A 15,187-nucleotide genomic window follows, 5' to 3' on the forward strand; every position below is an offset into this window, starting at 1 on the left:
TTTGTTGAGAAGACTGTCCTTTCCCCCATTGGATGGTCTTGGCACTCTTGTTGAAAATCATTTGATGGTGTACTCAAGAGTTTATTTCGGGTATCTCTATTCTGTTCTTTTTGTCCATGTCTGTCCTTACGCCAGGAGCACACTGTTTTGATTACTGTAGCTTTGTAGTAAGTTTTGAAATCAGGAAGTAAGTGTGAATCTTCCAACTTTGCACTTCTTTTCAAGATTGTTTTGGCTATTCAGGGTCCCTTGATATTCCACATGAATTTTAGAGATGGATTTTCCTATTTGTGCAAAAGATTTCATTAGGATTTCAGTGGAGCAACATTTATTTTCAACTGATTTTTGTGCATGGACTCCCCTAGCAATGTGACTTTTTGAGACTCTAAGGGTTCTATAGAATTTTAAACTAAGGTTTCTTATAGGGTAATACACATTATCTAAAATCGTGATCCAGCTTGGATTTAGACTGTGTAAGAAATTACAGTTTCAGATCTTTTGCATGTCGTCTCTTGTTGAGAATGTTTCTAGAAACTAGACAGCCTCCTATAAACTCATTTTTATTAAGCCATAATTCATGGTAGTGTGTAAATTAAATTTTTATTTCATTTTAGCATGCCAATGAAGATGTGGAAAGAATGTTACTAGGAAACAAGTGTGATATGGATGATAAAAGAGTTGTACCTAAAGGAAAAGGAGAACAGGTAAAAATCTCTGAATGAGACTAATATGCTGCCCTTTCTTTGTGAAGATGGTGTCGCATTTGATTGTTTTTACATTAGTGGTAGTGGAGTGCACTTGAGCTATTCGCATCCTTTTAAAAATGCTGTTGGAAATGATAGCTTATCATTTGAGTGAATTTTTGTTTGTTTTCTAAGGAGCTTGACCATTTGAGTCTTGACCCATTGAAATAATCTGTGCATTTTAGATAACCTAGTTGAGATTACTACCTTTAGAATAATATTACTGTTTACTTTAGGATGCTAAAGTCATCACTTGGTAACCTATATACTTGATAATTCTATGATGATATTTTGCTTCTATTTTAGATTGCAAGAGAGCATGGTATTAGATTTTTTGAGACTAGTGCAAAAGCAAATATAAACATCGAAAAGGCGTTCCTCACATTAGCTGAAGATATCCTTCGAAAGGTAAATTTCTTTTTTCTTTTTCTTTTCTTTTCTTTTTTTTTTTTAACTGCTAAGGTGCCTGGTGTCACATTTGAACATTTCATGTTTTCTAAAGTACTAGATTTACATACAGAAATTGGGTTTGGGTGGTATTGTTTCTAAACGTTTACCCATCACCAATATATAATCCTCCAAAGTAAAGAAAGGAACTGGAAGGAACAGGCAGCCATCTAGAAATCTCTAGGATCTAGTCATTGTTAACAGTTGACATTCTGAGCTCCAGTACTCAGTCTCTAGCCTAATTTCATACTCCTTTTTCCAACTTTTTGTCTGGTACCTGGTGTTACGGCTCTTCTGTTTCATTTCTCTTATATATCCTTTGCATTCCCATAGATAAAAAATTTAAGATAAGAGGTGAATCTATGATGTAGTTATTGGTACAAAATCACTATTCTTCTACATAGTCGTTTCTCAGATGTGCCAGTGAAGGGCATGTATATACTATATACTGAATAAATAGAGTAAGTCTGCCCCCAAATTTCATTTACCCAATCATTTCAACCTGTAAGGTAAAAAAAAAAAAAAAAAAAAGCTGAAAATTGATCTTGGGGAATTTTACCTCGAGGTTAGTTTCTGTGTTTAATTCGTGAATCCCCAAATTTGCCAGTACAAGTAACTTGTATCAAAATTGGGAAATCTGATTTTCATATTTTCCCCTCAAATGACTAGATAAAATACACAGTTATGAATTAAGATTATGAGTCCTGAATTCTCCATTCAATCTTATGGTATATTTAAATGCAAATAAAATAGAGAAAATCTGACACAATCCTGAAGGAGAAGCAAGCATTGTATAGGAGAAAATTTAATTGCTTCTGGTAACCTTTCTGTTTTTATACTTGAGATATCAGTATTCCCCCCCCAAAAAAACCCCTCAAATTTCATACACACACACATATAAATCTAAGCTGTAATAGAGGTGGTATTATCAAGTGTAAATCTAATGAAATTTCTGAGGAACCAAGCAACTTAATTTTTTTGAGGGGAGAGCTATCTGTTTACTATAGTGTCCAAACTAGAAAAAACAGTTATCACTTATTGCTGTTTAGAGTAACTACAAAAGTTGTGCCTGTCCACATCTGCTGACATCCTGCATATCATGTCTGATATCTATAATGTATTGATATATTGAGTAATAAAAAGCAAGTTAGGATATAACATGTGTGATAAATGATCTTTTAAAAATTATATATGATACCAAAAACACATGTACACATACACACACACACACATTTGGTTATGCTTAGCAAATAAGGATCTGGAAGGATATATACCAGACTCTAAGTAGTGAGTACTCTAGTGTGATGGTGGGAAGGGGAAGGGGATACAGGACAGAATCACTTTTACCTCATGTACAGTTTTGTTTTGAAATTTTAACTTGCTTCTTTTTAAAGTTATAAAAACAATTTAAAAAATATTTTTACACAACTGGATATAGGTAAAAACCCATTAGAATTCCTTGAGGAAATATATTTTTATTTTAAAATATTCCTGTAAGAAACAAAAAGTAGAACAGAAAAATACTAGGTAGACTATGAAAAAACATTTGTATTTTTAATTAAATGAAGGGAATAACAGATAGAAAAATACTTTAATTGGTGGGAAGTATAATACTTTGTATTTCTGAGATTGGTGGGTTACAGTGAAAAATTATTTCAGTACTTATAGGAATTATCACAAAACTTACTGAAATACCCGTGTTCTCTGTGTTTTTTCTCTTTCTGGAAATTTGGTCTTCTCCATTGTTTCTGACTTCTTTCTGTATTATATCCCTTGATCTTCTTCCAAATCTTTGCATTTCAAAAAAATAGTGCTATATAGGCATATAATTTGTGTGTCAGTGAGGCAGATCTTCCTTATCATATTAAAGGTTAAAAGGTATGGATGCACCAATAAATAAAGATCTCAGTCTAGAGTCTTCCCCAGGTAGGCAGGCCCAGTTGTGAGGCAGCATGTTTTCCCCATACACATACATGCACTTTTCAGTGTGATAAAGTTATGAGTTAAAACATCAAACATAAACTTGCTTTAAAAGATGTAAAATACAGTAGTGATTCCTGACTAGCAACCTTCTGTGCACTGCTTTTTCTCCTGAGTTGATAAAAGAAAAAAGAACTTTAGAATGAAAGCAGTTTAAAACATTTAAAACTTAATTATTTGAATAGATAATTCATTCCCATGATTCAGACATTTAAAATAAAAAGAGTAAACATACAGAGAAGTTTCTCACTATATTCCCCCAACTCCTCATCCTTACCCTATGGGTAACCAATAATTAATTTCTTAGTTACTAATATATGAGTAAATATGAATATATATACATTTTATTCCCATCCTCCCCCCCCTTTTCTTTAAAAGAAAAAAAAACACGTAAGGCAACATGCTCTGCACTGTTTAGCACTTAATATAAGTAAAATAGTTCCATTTTTAAAATAACTGAGTGCTACTCTTTTGAGTAGTCTATTATAATTAAACAGGTTTCCCAATGAGGGACATTTAGGTGATTTTCAGCCTTATGATCTCATAAACTGTGTTGTAGTGAATAATCTTTATATTATTTTACACATGTGCAAGTATATTTGAAGGACAGATTCCCAGAAGTGGCCAAAGAGCATACAGTACATTTATAATTCTGATATATGCTTGCCACCTTCTGCCTGAGGGCTGTACCCTTTTATACTCCTGCCAGCAGTATATGAGAATGTCTGTCTACTCAAACTCTTGGCCAACATAGTGAACTATAAGACTTTCAGATGTTTTCCAACCTGACAGGTGAAAAACACATTTAATTTGCAGCTCTCTTATGAATAAGATGAGCATTTTAAAAGATATGTTTAAGAAGCACCTTTGTGTTTCCTTTTCTGTAAACTTTTTTATTCTTTTGCCCACTTTTGCTGTTTAGTTATTGGCCCTTTTTTTGAGAGTCTGTTTCAAGGGTCTAAGTTAAATTGTGCAAGGACGGACTGTGAGTGATATGCTAACTGAATAAATGTAGTGACCTCCCTGTCTATAAGCACCCATATATCTTTAACTGACCCACACCCAGGAGTCCCAGAGAAAGAGTACTTCCTATGCAGCTTTTCTTGCTGTGGCCAGGTGCTGAGCTGCCTATTTCTCTTCTGTGCATTTTTCACAAAGACCTTTTTAATGCAAAAGTTGCATCTTTAACATACAGTGAAAAGAAGAATTTCGTAAGGCAGTGAGATTAGGTGGCTTAGTTCAAAGTGCAAGTAGAAATTTCACCTCAGTATGATTTCAGCAGGCCTCTCTTGGGCTATGTGAGTTTTAGAAATTATTTTAATTTTTTCCCCTTGAGCTACCTTAACTTTATATTGTTTCCATGAGAAAATAAGTTCCCACTTACATCCTAGCTTTTAAAATTCCATTCATGATGAACACTGTTACACACACAACAGCATGGATAAATCACATAGGATGAATTGCACAGGCTGATACTGAGTAAAAGGAAAAAGAAATCAGATACAAAAGAATACATAAAATATGGTTCCATGTATATGAAGGTCAAAACCAGAAAAAACTAATCTATGGTGGTAGAAGTCAGAGTATTGGTTACCTTTAGGAGGGTAGTACTGACTGGAAAGGGACACAAGGGAGCCTTCTGGGGGCATATTATATATGTTCTATATTTTGATCTGGTGGTTTCACAGCATATATTAAAAATCCATCAAGCACAGTTAAGATTTGTGTACGTTACTGTAGGTATGCTATCCCTAAAATGAATTCTGCTTTCATACATATAGTATAGGCTATCCACGTAAAATAGTATATTCTTCTGATTATACAAGTAATATTTAGGATGTTGGGGTAATACAGGATTATACAAAGAGGAAAATAAAATAATTCATAAACCCACCACCTAAGGGTTACTACTATTAACATTTTGGTGTCTCATTTTGATTTTTTTCTGTATCCATTTTTAACATGAATTATATACAACTTTGCATTCTGCCCCACCCTATTTCCACCACTTAATGTTAGTGTATCATGGTTAAAATTGCCTTTTTAAAGCAATGCTATGGAAATACAAGCTCCGATCTCAAAAGGCAAGTAAAACTAAACAGAAAAGGGCTGTTTCACTTCTCTGAAGTTAGACATGATCCAACATTGGTTTTATACATATGCTTGATGATGCTTTTTAAGTACTAAGTACTCAGGGGTCAGGCCAGGAGATAATATACCTCTCTTCACAAGAGTTAGGGCAGAGAAGATTTCAGAAGTTCTACAAAGGAAAGCCAGGAGGCCTCAAGACATTTCACAACTTGGAAGAAAAAGGCAAAATGAAGATCAAAAACAAAACTTCCATTTCTTTACTTTGCATGGGAGAGAAAACCTATCTCATGTGACTGTAATTGCACTGTTACATAAATTAACATTTATGAGAATATTGCTGTTAAATCTTGATTTATCCATGGCAGTGTTTTTTCACGGGTTGCTTTCCTTGTGTGTTTGTTCCAGACCCCTGTAAAAGAGCCCAACAGTGAAAACGTAGATATCAGCAGTGGAGGAGGCGTGACAGGCTGGAAGAGCAAATGTTGCTGAACGCTCTCCTGTTCCATCAGTTGCCATCCACCACCCTGTTTTCTCTTCCTGCTGCAAAATAAACCACTCTGTCCATTTTTAACTCTTCAACAGATATTTTTGTTCCTCATCTTTTAACTCCTAGTCCACCTGTTTTATTTGTTCTTTCATCTGTGACTGCTTGCTGACTTTATAATTTTCTTCAAACAAAAAAATGTATAGAAAAATCATGTCTGTGAGTTCATTTTTAAATGTACTTGCTCAGCTCACCACTGCATTTCAGTTGTATTATAGTCCAGTTCTTATCAACATTAAAACCTATAGCAATCATTTCAACTCTATTCTGCAAATTGTATAAGAATAAAAGTTAGAATTAACAATTTTATTTTGTACAACAGTGGAATTTTCTGTCATGGATAATGTGCTTGAGTCCCTATAATCTATAGACATGTGATAGCAAAAGAAACAAAAGCCAGGAAAACACTCATTTTCGCCTTGTGTATGTAAATGGGGTTAATTTTGTCCTGTGCCTTATGTGGAAAGGAACTTCTTTGGTTCTTCCTTTTTTTGTTTTGGTGGAAGCATGTGCAGGAGACATATCATCGAAACATAAAGCATTAAAAATGTTTGTGGTTTGCTTGGCTGTAATTTTCAAAGTAGTTAACTGAGGACAAAGGATAATGCAGAAATGATAGCTTTGGTTTGTGGAGTCTCATTTCAAGTGGCCTTTATATTTAAAACTATTCCTGCCACCGGTTCTTTTCCTTGGCCACTTTTTCCTTGTGTCTCTTCCTGCATGCTGCTTTATTTGCTTCTCCCCCACCACCCTGTGGTATGATTTATTTAAAAATGAAAGGGGTAAACTAGCAGGTTTGTCGAGTTTAACATAAAGCACTGATTTAACTTGCTAAGTAAACTGAAAGATAAATTCTAACTGCCTGTTATCAAATGTCAGTTAACTGTGTCCTCCCCTCATTTTCTCTCTCCCCTAAAGCTTCTGTCCCAGATTCCTTCATTTGCTGTTCGACTTCATGTTCCTCTTCTCTTACCCTCTTTGTTCCCTTCCTGTCTCTCCACTGAGTTTATGAAATGGAAGAGTTAATTGCATGCACTAGTGTTTGGAGGGTGTTGTGGTTTGTCTTTCTAATTAGGTGTATAGCCTATTCACTTTCCTAGAATAAATCTCTTAACCTAAATTTGAATAGTCTCCATTTTGGCAACTCCTCTAGCAGTTTGGTAGCCCAATCAAGGTTGTTTCAAAAAGGTGGGAAGGAGGAGTGAAATTTATTAACATGTTTGCCAAATATATTGAGATTTGGCCTTTGAAGAACATTTTTTCAGTGTTAAGTTGTCTTTACCTTAAGATTTAGAAGTACTTTAGAATATTGTTAATTTTAAGTCCTATCTTCACATCCCTTTGGAAAATTTGTATCACCATGGATTTGGAAAAAGGACAACAAAGGCTTTTCATGTGAAGATAAGATACTCTAGCTCTCTCTCACCCTGTCATTTTTTCACTTCATTTTTCTAGTTTTGCTTCATTGCTTATCATTAGGATAGGGTAAGTTAAGTTTGCTATGCTGCTAGCATCCTAAGATGATACCTTTGTTGAAATAATTGTGAATAGCATGATTCATTTCTAGCAGAGGCTGAGTTTAGGACAGCAGCTTCCATTGAAAAGTCTTTTTGTGTCGTGGATAGCATTTTAATGACCTCTTGGCTCACATAAACAACATAGGGACGTATCTGCTATGAACATCCATGAATTTTCAGATAGTGCCCTAAAAGTGATTTTATATGCCTCACTGGTGGTTGTTGTTAGTTTTTTTGCCTCACTTGACTTTATCATTGTTTACTACTAGTAAAAGCAGCATTGCCAAATAATCCTTAATTTTCCATTAAAAATAATAATGAAATGATGTTAAGCTTCTCAAAAAGTTTTAGGTTAAACCTACTGTTGTTAGATTAATTTTAATGTCTTTGTTGCTTTCCTTTATCTGGAATGTGGCAGTAGCTTTTTTTATTTTTAACCCTTTTTAATCCTTATTCAGTTCAGTGACTTAAGGTTTGAGAGCTAAACACTGGGATTTTTGGGTAACAGACTGACAGTTTTGTTGTTTGCATACTTATAATTGGCATTGTACATAGAAAGGATATGGCTACCTTTTGTTAAATCTGCACTTTCTAAATATCAAAAAAAGGGAAATGGAGTATAAATCAATTTTTGTATAATCTGTTTGAAACATGAGTTTTATTTGCTTAATAATAGGGCTTTGCCCCCTTTTCTGTAAGTCTCTTGGGATCCTGTGTAGAAGCCGTTCTCATTCAACACCAAACAGTTAAGTCCATTCTCTGGTACTAGCAACAAATTCGGTTTCATATTCTACTTAACAATTTAAATAAACTGAAATATTTCTAGATGGTCTATTTCTGTTCATATAAAAACAAAACTTGATTTCCAACTGCGTGGCTTGGTTTTCATTTATTTATGGAGTTTAAGATGGAGGATTCCTTCTGAAAATAGTGCAGAATAGCAAACTGGGTATTAGAGGAGCAGAAATAGAAGGAGAATAACTTTTTCAACTAGGGAATGCTGGGAAGGCAATTTCAAGGGCCATCATTGGAAGAAACTGCATTTTAAAAGCAGAATCATCCTGGCATCAAGTGCACAACCGTAGTCACTCCCCAGCTAACACTTGCTAGAATGTGCCAGAGGCCAACTGCAACTGAAGTCAGCTGATTACCCGGGGGCACCAAGGTAAGGCTGCCATGCTGGAGGATGAATCCTTGTTTTAGCAGTGACTGTCCTCTTATCTGAAAAATGTAAAGTGTTTCCTACTTTTTTTGTGAACCATAAAAAACTACTTTGGCTTTTTTTATATGTAGTATTGATGAAAGAAAGGTTTGATCCTGTATTAAGGCCTTATTAGTCAATAAATAAAGATAAATATTTGTTAACAAGATTATCTCTGCTGGAAGGATATATAGAGGTTTTCTCATAGTGCAGTTTTTATAAGGATCACCTAGAGTGATGTTAATGCTTCCCCGTTCACTCCCATCAGCACAGAATTTTGTGTCTCAGGTGGGGCCTGTGATTTCTGCCTTTAAGATTGGCATAGGAAAACAGACCATGGCCTCTGCCTTTACATTTATGATCTAGTTTAGAAAGCAAAAGGAATTAGTGATCAGGTAAGCATATACAAGAGCCAAATAGTTGTGATCCAGATTCAAGTGCTGTATTAATAGAAGAGCAAGTTCAGTTGGTGTGGTGGTTGAGAGAGGAGGGAGGGACATGAATTGGTCCTCAGATATGTGGATTGGATGGCTAGGGCTAAGGGGAGGTTAAGAAGAGACCACGAGCACATTAGAAACAAGCTTTGCATTTGTGGCAGACTAGAAGTCCAGCTGGACAATGTGATAGGCAATAGGAGTCCTGGTGAGCCCTGCAGAGTGGTGGGAGCAGCGTGTTTGAGGAAAGCGAGTCTAGGTGGGCTGGAAGAGGAGAAACGGGTTCTAGAGATCAGACAGAAGGTTGCTGAATTATTGCGATTTGAATCAGACCAGCCTAAAACGATGGCAGAGGGCAGGCTTAATATACAGGGGAGTATGTGAAAGAGAAGGGCCGTCTCTTGCCTCCTAGGAAGTGGATTAGGTACTTGTAGCACTGTTCTTTGGGTTGTGTCATCAACAACCCGGTGGAGCAGTATCATTTGTACAAAGTAAACTCTCAGGGTGAAGTGATTTGCTTCAGGTTGTACTGCCAGTCGGTGCTGGAGTTGGATTTTGAAACCAAGCCAGTGCTCGTCTATTTTCACCTTCTCCATATCACAGTTTCTCAGGATAAGGTCCTAAGGTTTGGTTATACTGATTATAATGGGGGTAATAAAACAAACGTGTGCCAGAGCCGACAGAGAATGCTGGAGTGTAACCTTAGCTTATCGAGTTAATGTAGCCATTTAGCCTAACCTTGGCACCTCGAACAAAGAACAATGCCCTTGAAAAGTACTTAGCACATTTTACTGCTTCTTTTCTGGAAACCTATATTACCCCTTACCATCTTGTTAATTTTGTTTCCTCCTAGTTCACACCATCTCTTGGCTAGAAGTAAATGATGATGAAGTTGCTTTTCACGATTCTCTTAATTGGCTTTCTGAGGCTATGTACTTTGAGGGGGACTTTTGTTACTTAATAATGGCCACAGCAGTGAATAATAGTAATGAAGTAAGTCAAAATACAGGGGCGGGGGGGAAAGGCAGCTGGGTATAAATTCATGCCAACTTCCTAGGTGGATTTGAGATCAGTATGACTCCCTAAGATCAAGAGCCATGTGGGGGATGTGAGTGCTCCAAGTCAAAATGTTTTGCTGGGACATCGTATTTAGGTCTGAAACTTCCAGCACCAAGATAAAAAGGGGTGGTGTGTTCCTGTTGCATCTAGTCAAAGGGAGAATAACAGTTGCTTAGGAAAAAATCTGTAGCAAAAAATTCAGGAACTTCTAACATTAATTGTCATTGAACTACAAAGTGAAAATGTCTCCAATGCAAGTTCAGAGAAATCCAGACATTTTACGTATCTTCTGACAAAGAACACAATACTTTATATGCTGAGGCCATGCCAAAAAAAAAGATCAAACCTCAGGTCAAACTTACCTAGATCCAACTACCAATTTTACAGGAAATCTAAGGACAGAGGAATATATTAAACTACATCAGTCAACAAAATCCAGACTGGTCAATTTTACAGGATAATTGATCCAGTCTCTTCAACAATTAAGTTCCAATGGAGAGAGAGATTGTAAATTAACAAAAGATGGAAAGGAAAAAAAAAAAAAAAACAGGCAAAACTAAACCTTAATGTGTTTAGGGAAGTACAGAAATAATAGAATATTAAGGAAACGATTAAAAGTCAGGGAGGGGTATTCTTAGGGAGGGAGGAGTTATACATTGTAGGGGGACATGAAGGGTTTTGGGGATAGCAAAATCCTATCTTATGACATGGATGTTGTTTACAAGGGTGTTTGCTTTATAGCAATACATTAATCTACACATTTGTCCTATGTGGGTTTTAAAGTTTGTATTTAACCATAAAGGGTTCCGTGTGTGTGTGTGTGTGTGTGTGTGTGTTTAAATGATATCACAATTTTCAGGACTATAGAACCAGTCTGAGAGGCTTTGCAGCCAAGACCAATGCTCAAAATCAAGCTTAGCAGAATTGGTCTCCTAAGGCGCTACAGTCCCTGCTGCTGAGCATCAGGCCCCAAGAATTGTCACTGAAATAGGGACTTCCCTGGTGTTCCTGTGGTTAAGACTCCACACTCCCAATGCAGGGGCCCCGGGTTTGATCCCTGGTCAGGGAACTAGATCCCGCATGCCCCAACTAAAAGCCTGCATGCCGCAACTAAAAGATCCCTCGCAGCCAAATAAATATTAAAAAAAAAAAAAGAATTGTCACTGAAACAATATAGCTGCCACCAATGCAAAATCTTTGCTAAGTCTGTATAGTTCAGCCTCTGTTTCTTTGTTTTCAGTAGCTTTCGCTGCAAAGTCTGGGTTGGTTGGTGGAGCCCAAATTCCAGGCAAGTGAGGGAAAGGGAGTATCTCTTGTTTTCAGCTTCAAAAGTGGGGGTGGGCTCTGACTCTAAGGGTCGGGGATTCAGGTGCTGGGCAGACAAAATGAATGATAAATGCCCCTGGTGTCAGTGATGCTCAAACTTTACTGCACATTAGAATATCTGGGAAGTGTTTTTAAAAATACCAATGTTAAGGTTGCACCCCAGGTCAATTACACAGGATCTCTAGGGTGAGACTGTTAGTGGTTTTCTTGTTTGACTTCCTGTGTGATTGCCATGTACAGCCAAGTTCATGAACCAGTGCCTACACTCTTGCTACTCAAAGTGTGGTCTTTAGGTCAGCCACATTGGAATCACCTGGGAGCTTGTTAGAACTGTAAAATCTCAATGCCAGGCAAGCGCGCGTGCGCGCACACACACACACACACACACACACACACACACACACACACACACAATATGGCTGTACTGAATTAGAATCGTATCTTGAAACGAGCCCTAGGTGATGCTTGTTATGCACATTCCAATTTCAGAAGGACTGATCTACACTGTTCTTCCAAGGCCAGCCCAAGTCCCACCAGCAAGGATATTCCCTACTCCTGAGCAGGGAAGTGACCTTGCCCTTCTCCATCCATTCTGTAGCAGTTCTGAGCTACATTTCCACTGGGCATGTATTGCAGACTTCCTTGGTTGGGGTTAATTGTCTTCTGTTGGCTCATCTCCTTACCAGACTGTAAGCTCGTGGGCAGGGACCCTGTCTCATCTCCTTTGTGTCTTCACAGTACTCCGCGAACTGCCATCCAAGCGGCAGGAGCTCAGGATGTGTGATCAGTGAACCAGTGACAGCCTTCTCCATCTTTTCTCCTTCTGCACTGGCCTCCTTGTTCCCACCCCGACTTTCATGCATTCACATTTGTATTCCAATTTAAAGGCAACTTCAAATATAACCATAAAATAACCTTAAAATTCAAGCCCAATCTATTTCTACGACTACCTCCAGACACAGGATAACTGGATGACTCCGTGGATCTCCGTTGCCTTGGAGGAGGTGGGCTAGGGAGCCCTCGGAGTGTAAGTATTCTCTGATTCTGTGGTTCCCCTCTGCCTGATTAACCAAGACTCAAAATACTCTAACTCTTGCGAGTTGGCAGGGATGGCTATGGAGAAATTATAAATTAAATGGAGCCACTGAGCCACCTTGTGACCATTCCTGGGAACTGCATTTCTTCATTGTGCACCGGAAACTTCTCCAGAGCCCATCAGGCTGAGATCCGTCATCAAGAATTTACGGTTAACACAGCCACACAAAATTAAAATCTCTCTCCCAACCTCCAATAAGATGGGAGTAAAGGAATTTACAAAGTATAATCAATCCTACAAAAACCAAATAAAAAAAAGGCAAGAAACATCTGTAAGAATAAAAAATTTTATTTATGCAAATATTGACCTAGGTCTTTAAAAAGTGGGAGATGGAAAACAGAGCTAACTATTCTAGAGCAGAAGTTACAACCTAAGTGTTTTCAAAGGTGGATGCCAATAAAAAGTGAGCAGATTCACCCTGAATCCCACGAGTTCCAGAGTTTAGTGGTACCAGGGACCATGGAGAAGATAAACATGTGGCGATGGGTTTAAAATGGGGATGGGTAGGGCTTCCCTGGTGGCGCAGTGGTTGAGAGTCCGCCTGCCGATGCAGGGGACGCGGGTTCGTGCCCCAGTCCGAGAAGATCCCACATGTGGCGGAGCGGCTGGGCCTGTGAGCCATGGCCGCTGAGCCTGTACGTCCGGAGCCTGTGCTCCACAACGGGAGAGGCCACAACAGTGAGAGGCCCGCGTACCGCAAAAAAAAAAAAAAAAAAAAATGGGGATGGGTAGAAAGTCTGTGTAAGAAATAATGGGATCCCCAGGTGTCCCGTCCCACCTCTTGCTTCCAGGAGTTGCTGCCACTCTTCCTGGAGACTTATTATTTGCAGAAATGGAATGACAGAACCTCCCGACGAGACACAGCATGGGGAAAGGTGGAGGTGAGTCAGAGGGTTGAACACCAGGAGTTCAGTGAATATCTGCATTGGTTTTTTTTTTTAGTTTATTTATTTATTGGCTGCATTGGGTCTTTATTGCTGCGTGTGTGCTTTCTCTAGTTGCGGCGAGCGGGAACTGTTCTTCATTGAGGTGCGCGGGCTTCTCACTGCAGTGGTTTCTCTTGTTGCGGAGCACGGGCTTGAGGCACGCAGGGGCTTTAGTAGTCATGGCTCACGGGCTCAGTAGTTGTGGCTCGCGGGCTCTAGAACGCAGGCTCAGTAGTTGTGGCGCACGGGCTTAGTTGCTCCGCGGCATGTGGGATCTTCCCGGACCAGGGCTCGAACCCATGTCCCCTGCATCGGCAGGCGGATTCTTAACCACTGTGCCACCAGGGAAGTGCCAGTATCTGCATCTTGAATGATGAGCTCCTCAGATTCCTTCCTTCTCCCCTCCCTTTCCCAGAATTTTGGCAGCCAGACACACATAGCCAGGCCAAAGATTTGGAATGTCCTCTCTGGAAAACCTGTCCCCAAAGAAAAGACTCACAAATACTGGAGATTCACCAACTACAAGTTAGCCTCATTGCAGATTATTCTATGTTGAAGGTCTCCAGGCATCAAGATAGATGAATATACATAAAGTTTCCAATCTACCTAGAATATATATATGAGATCATTTAAACACAGAAACATATAGACAAATTAATAAAAATCCATGTTCCTGATCCTCAGACTTAACAGATATTTGCATTCAATCAGATATTCAGTTCCTCACATTAACATAGATGAGAGAATAAAACAACAAACAAAAAATAGAAAAAGGAAACAAAGGGAAAAAAATGCAGAAAATCAAAGAAAAATCCCAAACTCACTTTCATTAATATTCTTGGATATGCGATAATATTGTATCCAAAAAGCAAGATTAGGATGTCATAAAAAAAGAAAAAATGAGATAGAATTCTCTAAAATAAAAACTGTCAACTGAAATAAAAGTTTCAAGAGAATTAGAAGATAAAAGTCAAGGAAATCTCCCTGAAATTAAAACACACACAAAAAAGAGTGAGAAATGGAAAACAGGAGGAAATGATAAGAAATTTAGAAGGCTAATATAAAAGCCAAAATTTGATTAGTTGGAGGTCTAGAGAAAGAAAATAGGAAAGCTGAAGGAAGGTGGTTATCGAAGAGAGAATGTAAGAAAACTTCCTAGAATTGAGGGATTTTAGTCTCCAGATTGAAAAGGCCTAGCACGAAAAACAAAAAAATTACCTGCACCCAGGAATGTCATCATGACATTTCAGAATTCCAAAGATAAATGATTTAAAAAAAAAAAAAAAAACAGAGAAAAAGCAGGTCACATACAAAAGAATCAAGGACCTGAATGATTTAAATGTTCCTAAAGTAATACTGAGACCTCGAAAACAATTCTGAGTGAAAAGGATATTCTATGTAGAATTCTATACTCATTCAAATTACCTGTTAAGTGTGAAATGATGTATTCAAATATGCAAAGAGGTAAATGTTTCCTTCCCTTACTGGCCTTCTCAGGAATCTATTGGAGGATATATTCTAGCAAAATGAAAAAGTACACCAGGAAAGAGGGAGACCTGAGATCCTGCAGGGCGGTGCCGCTGGCCTAGGAAGCAACCGATCTCGAGTGGACCCGGAGGACGTGGTCTCCAGAAACGCAAGTGGGAGAAATAGTATTGATAGGTGATGGACATTACAGAGCTGATGGAGCATGTGAAAAGAGTGAGGAAAGGGACCAGGCTAGGGACCAGGCTGTCTGAGAGCAGGGATGAAATCTGCCTGGTTTGCCACTGGATCTCCAGTGCCTAAGTGTTCCTGGCACATAGAAGGTGCCCAGTAAATCA

At 38.2% G+C, this 15,187-nt stretch overlaps 1 protein-coding gene across 1 annotated transcript in view; it reads left to right on the forward strand.

The window, feature by feature from the left end:
- RAB10 (RAB10, member RAS oncogene family) overlaps positions 1-7,449 on the forward strand; it is a 76,646-nt gene extending 69,197 nt beyond the window's left edge. The window contains exons 4-6 of the mRNA XM_060117388.1: positions 615-704; positions 1,050-1,151; positions 5,667-7,449. Of these exons, the coding sequence (XP_059973371.1) occupies positions 615-704; positions 1,050-1,151; positions 5,667-5,750 (276 nt within the window). The 3' untranslated portion in view covers positions 5,751-7,449. The remainder of the gene's footprint in view (positions 1-614; positions 705-1,049; positions 1,152-5,666) is intronic.
- The last annotated feature ends 7,738 nt before the right edge of the window (positions 7,450-15,187 follow it).

The sequence above is a fragment of the Mesoplodon densirostris genome, chromosome 14, assembly GCF_025265405.1.
Source record: "Mesoplodon densirostris isolate mMesDen1 chromosome 14, mMesDen1 primary haplotype, whole genome shotgun sequence".
NCBI classification, from domain to species: Eukaryota; Metazoa; Chordata; class Mammalia; order Artiodactyla; family Ziphiidae; genus Mesoplodon; species Mesoplodon densirostris.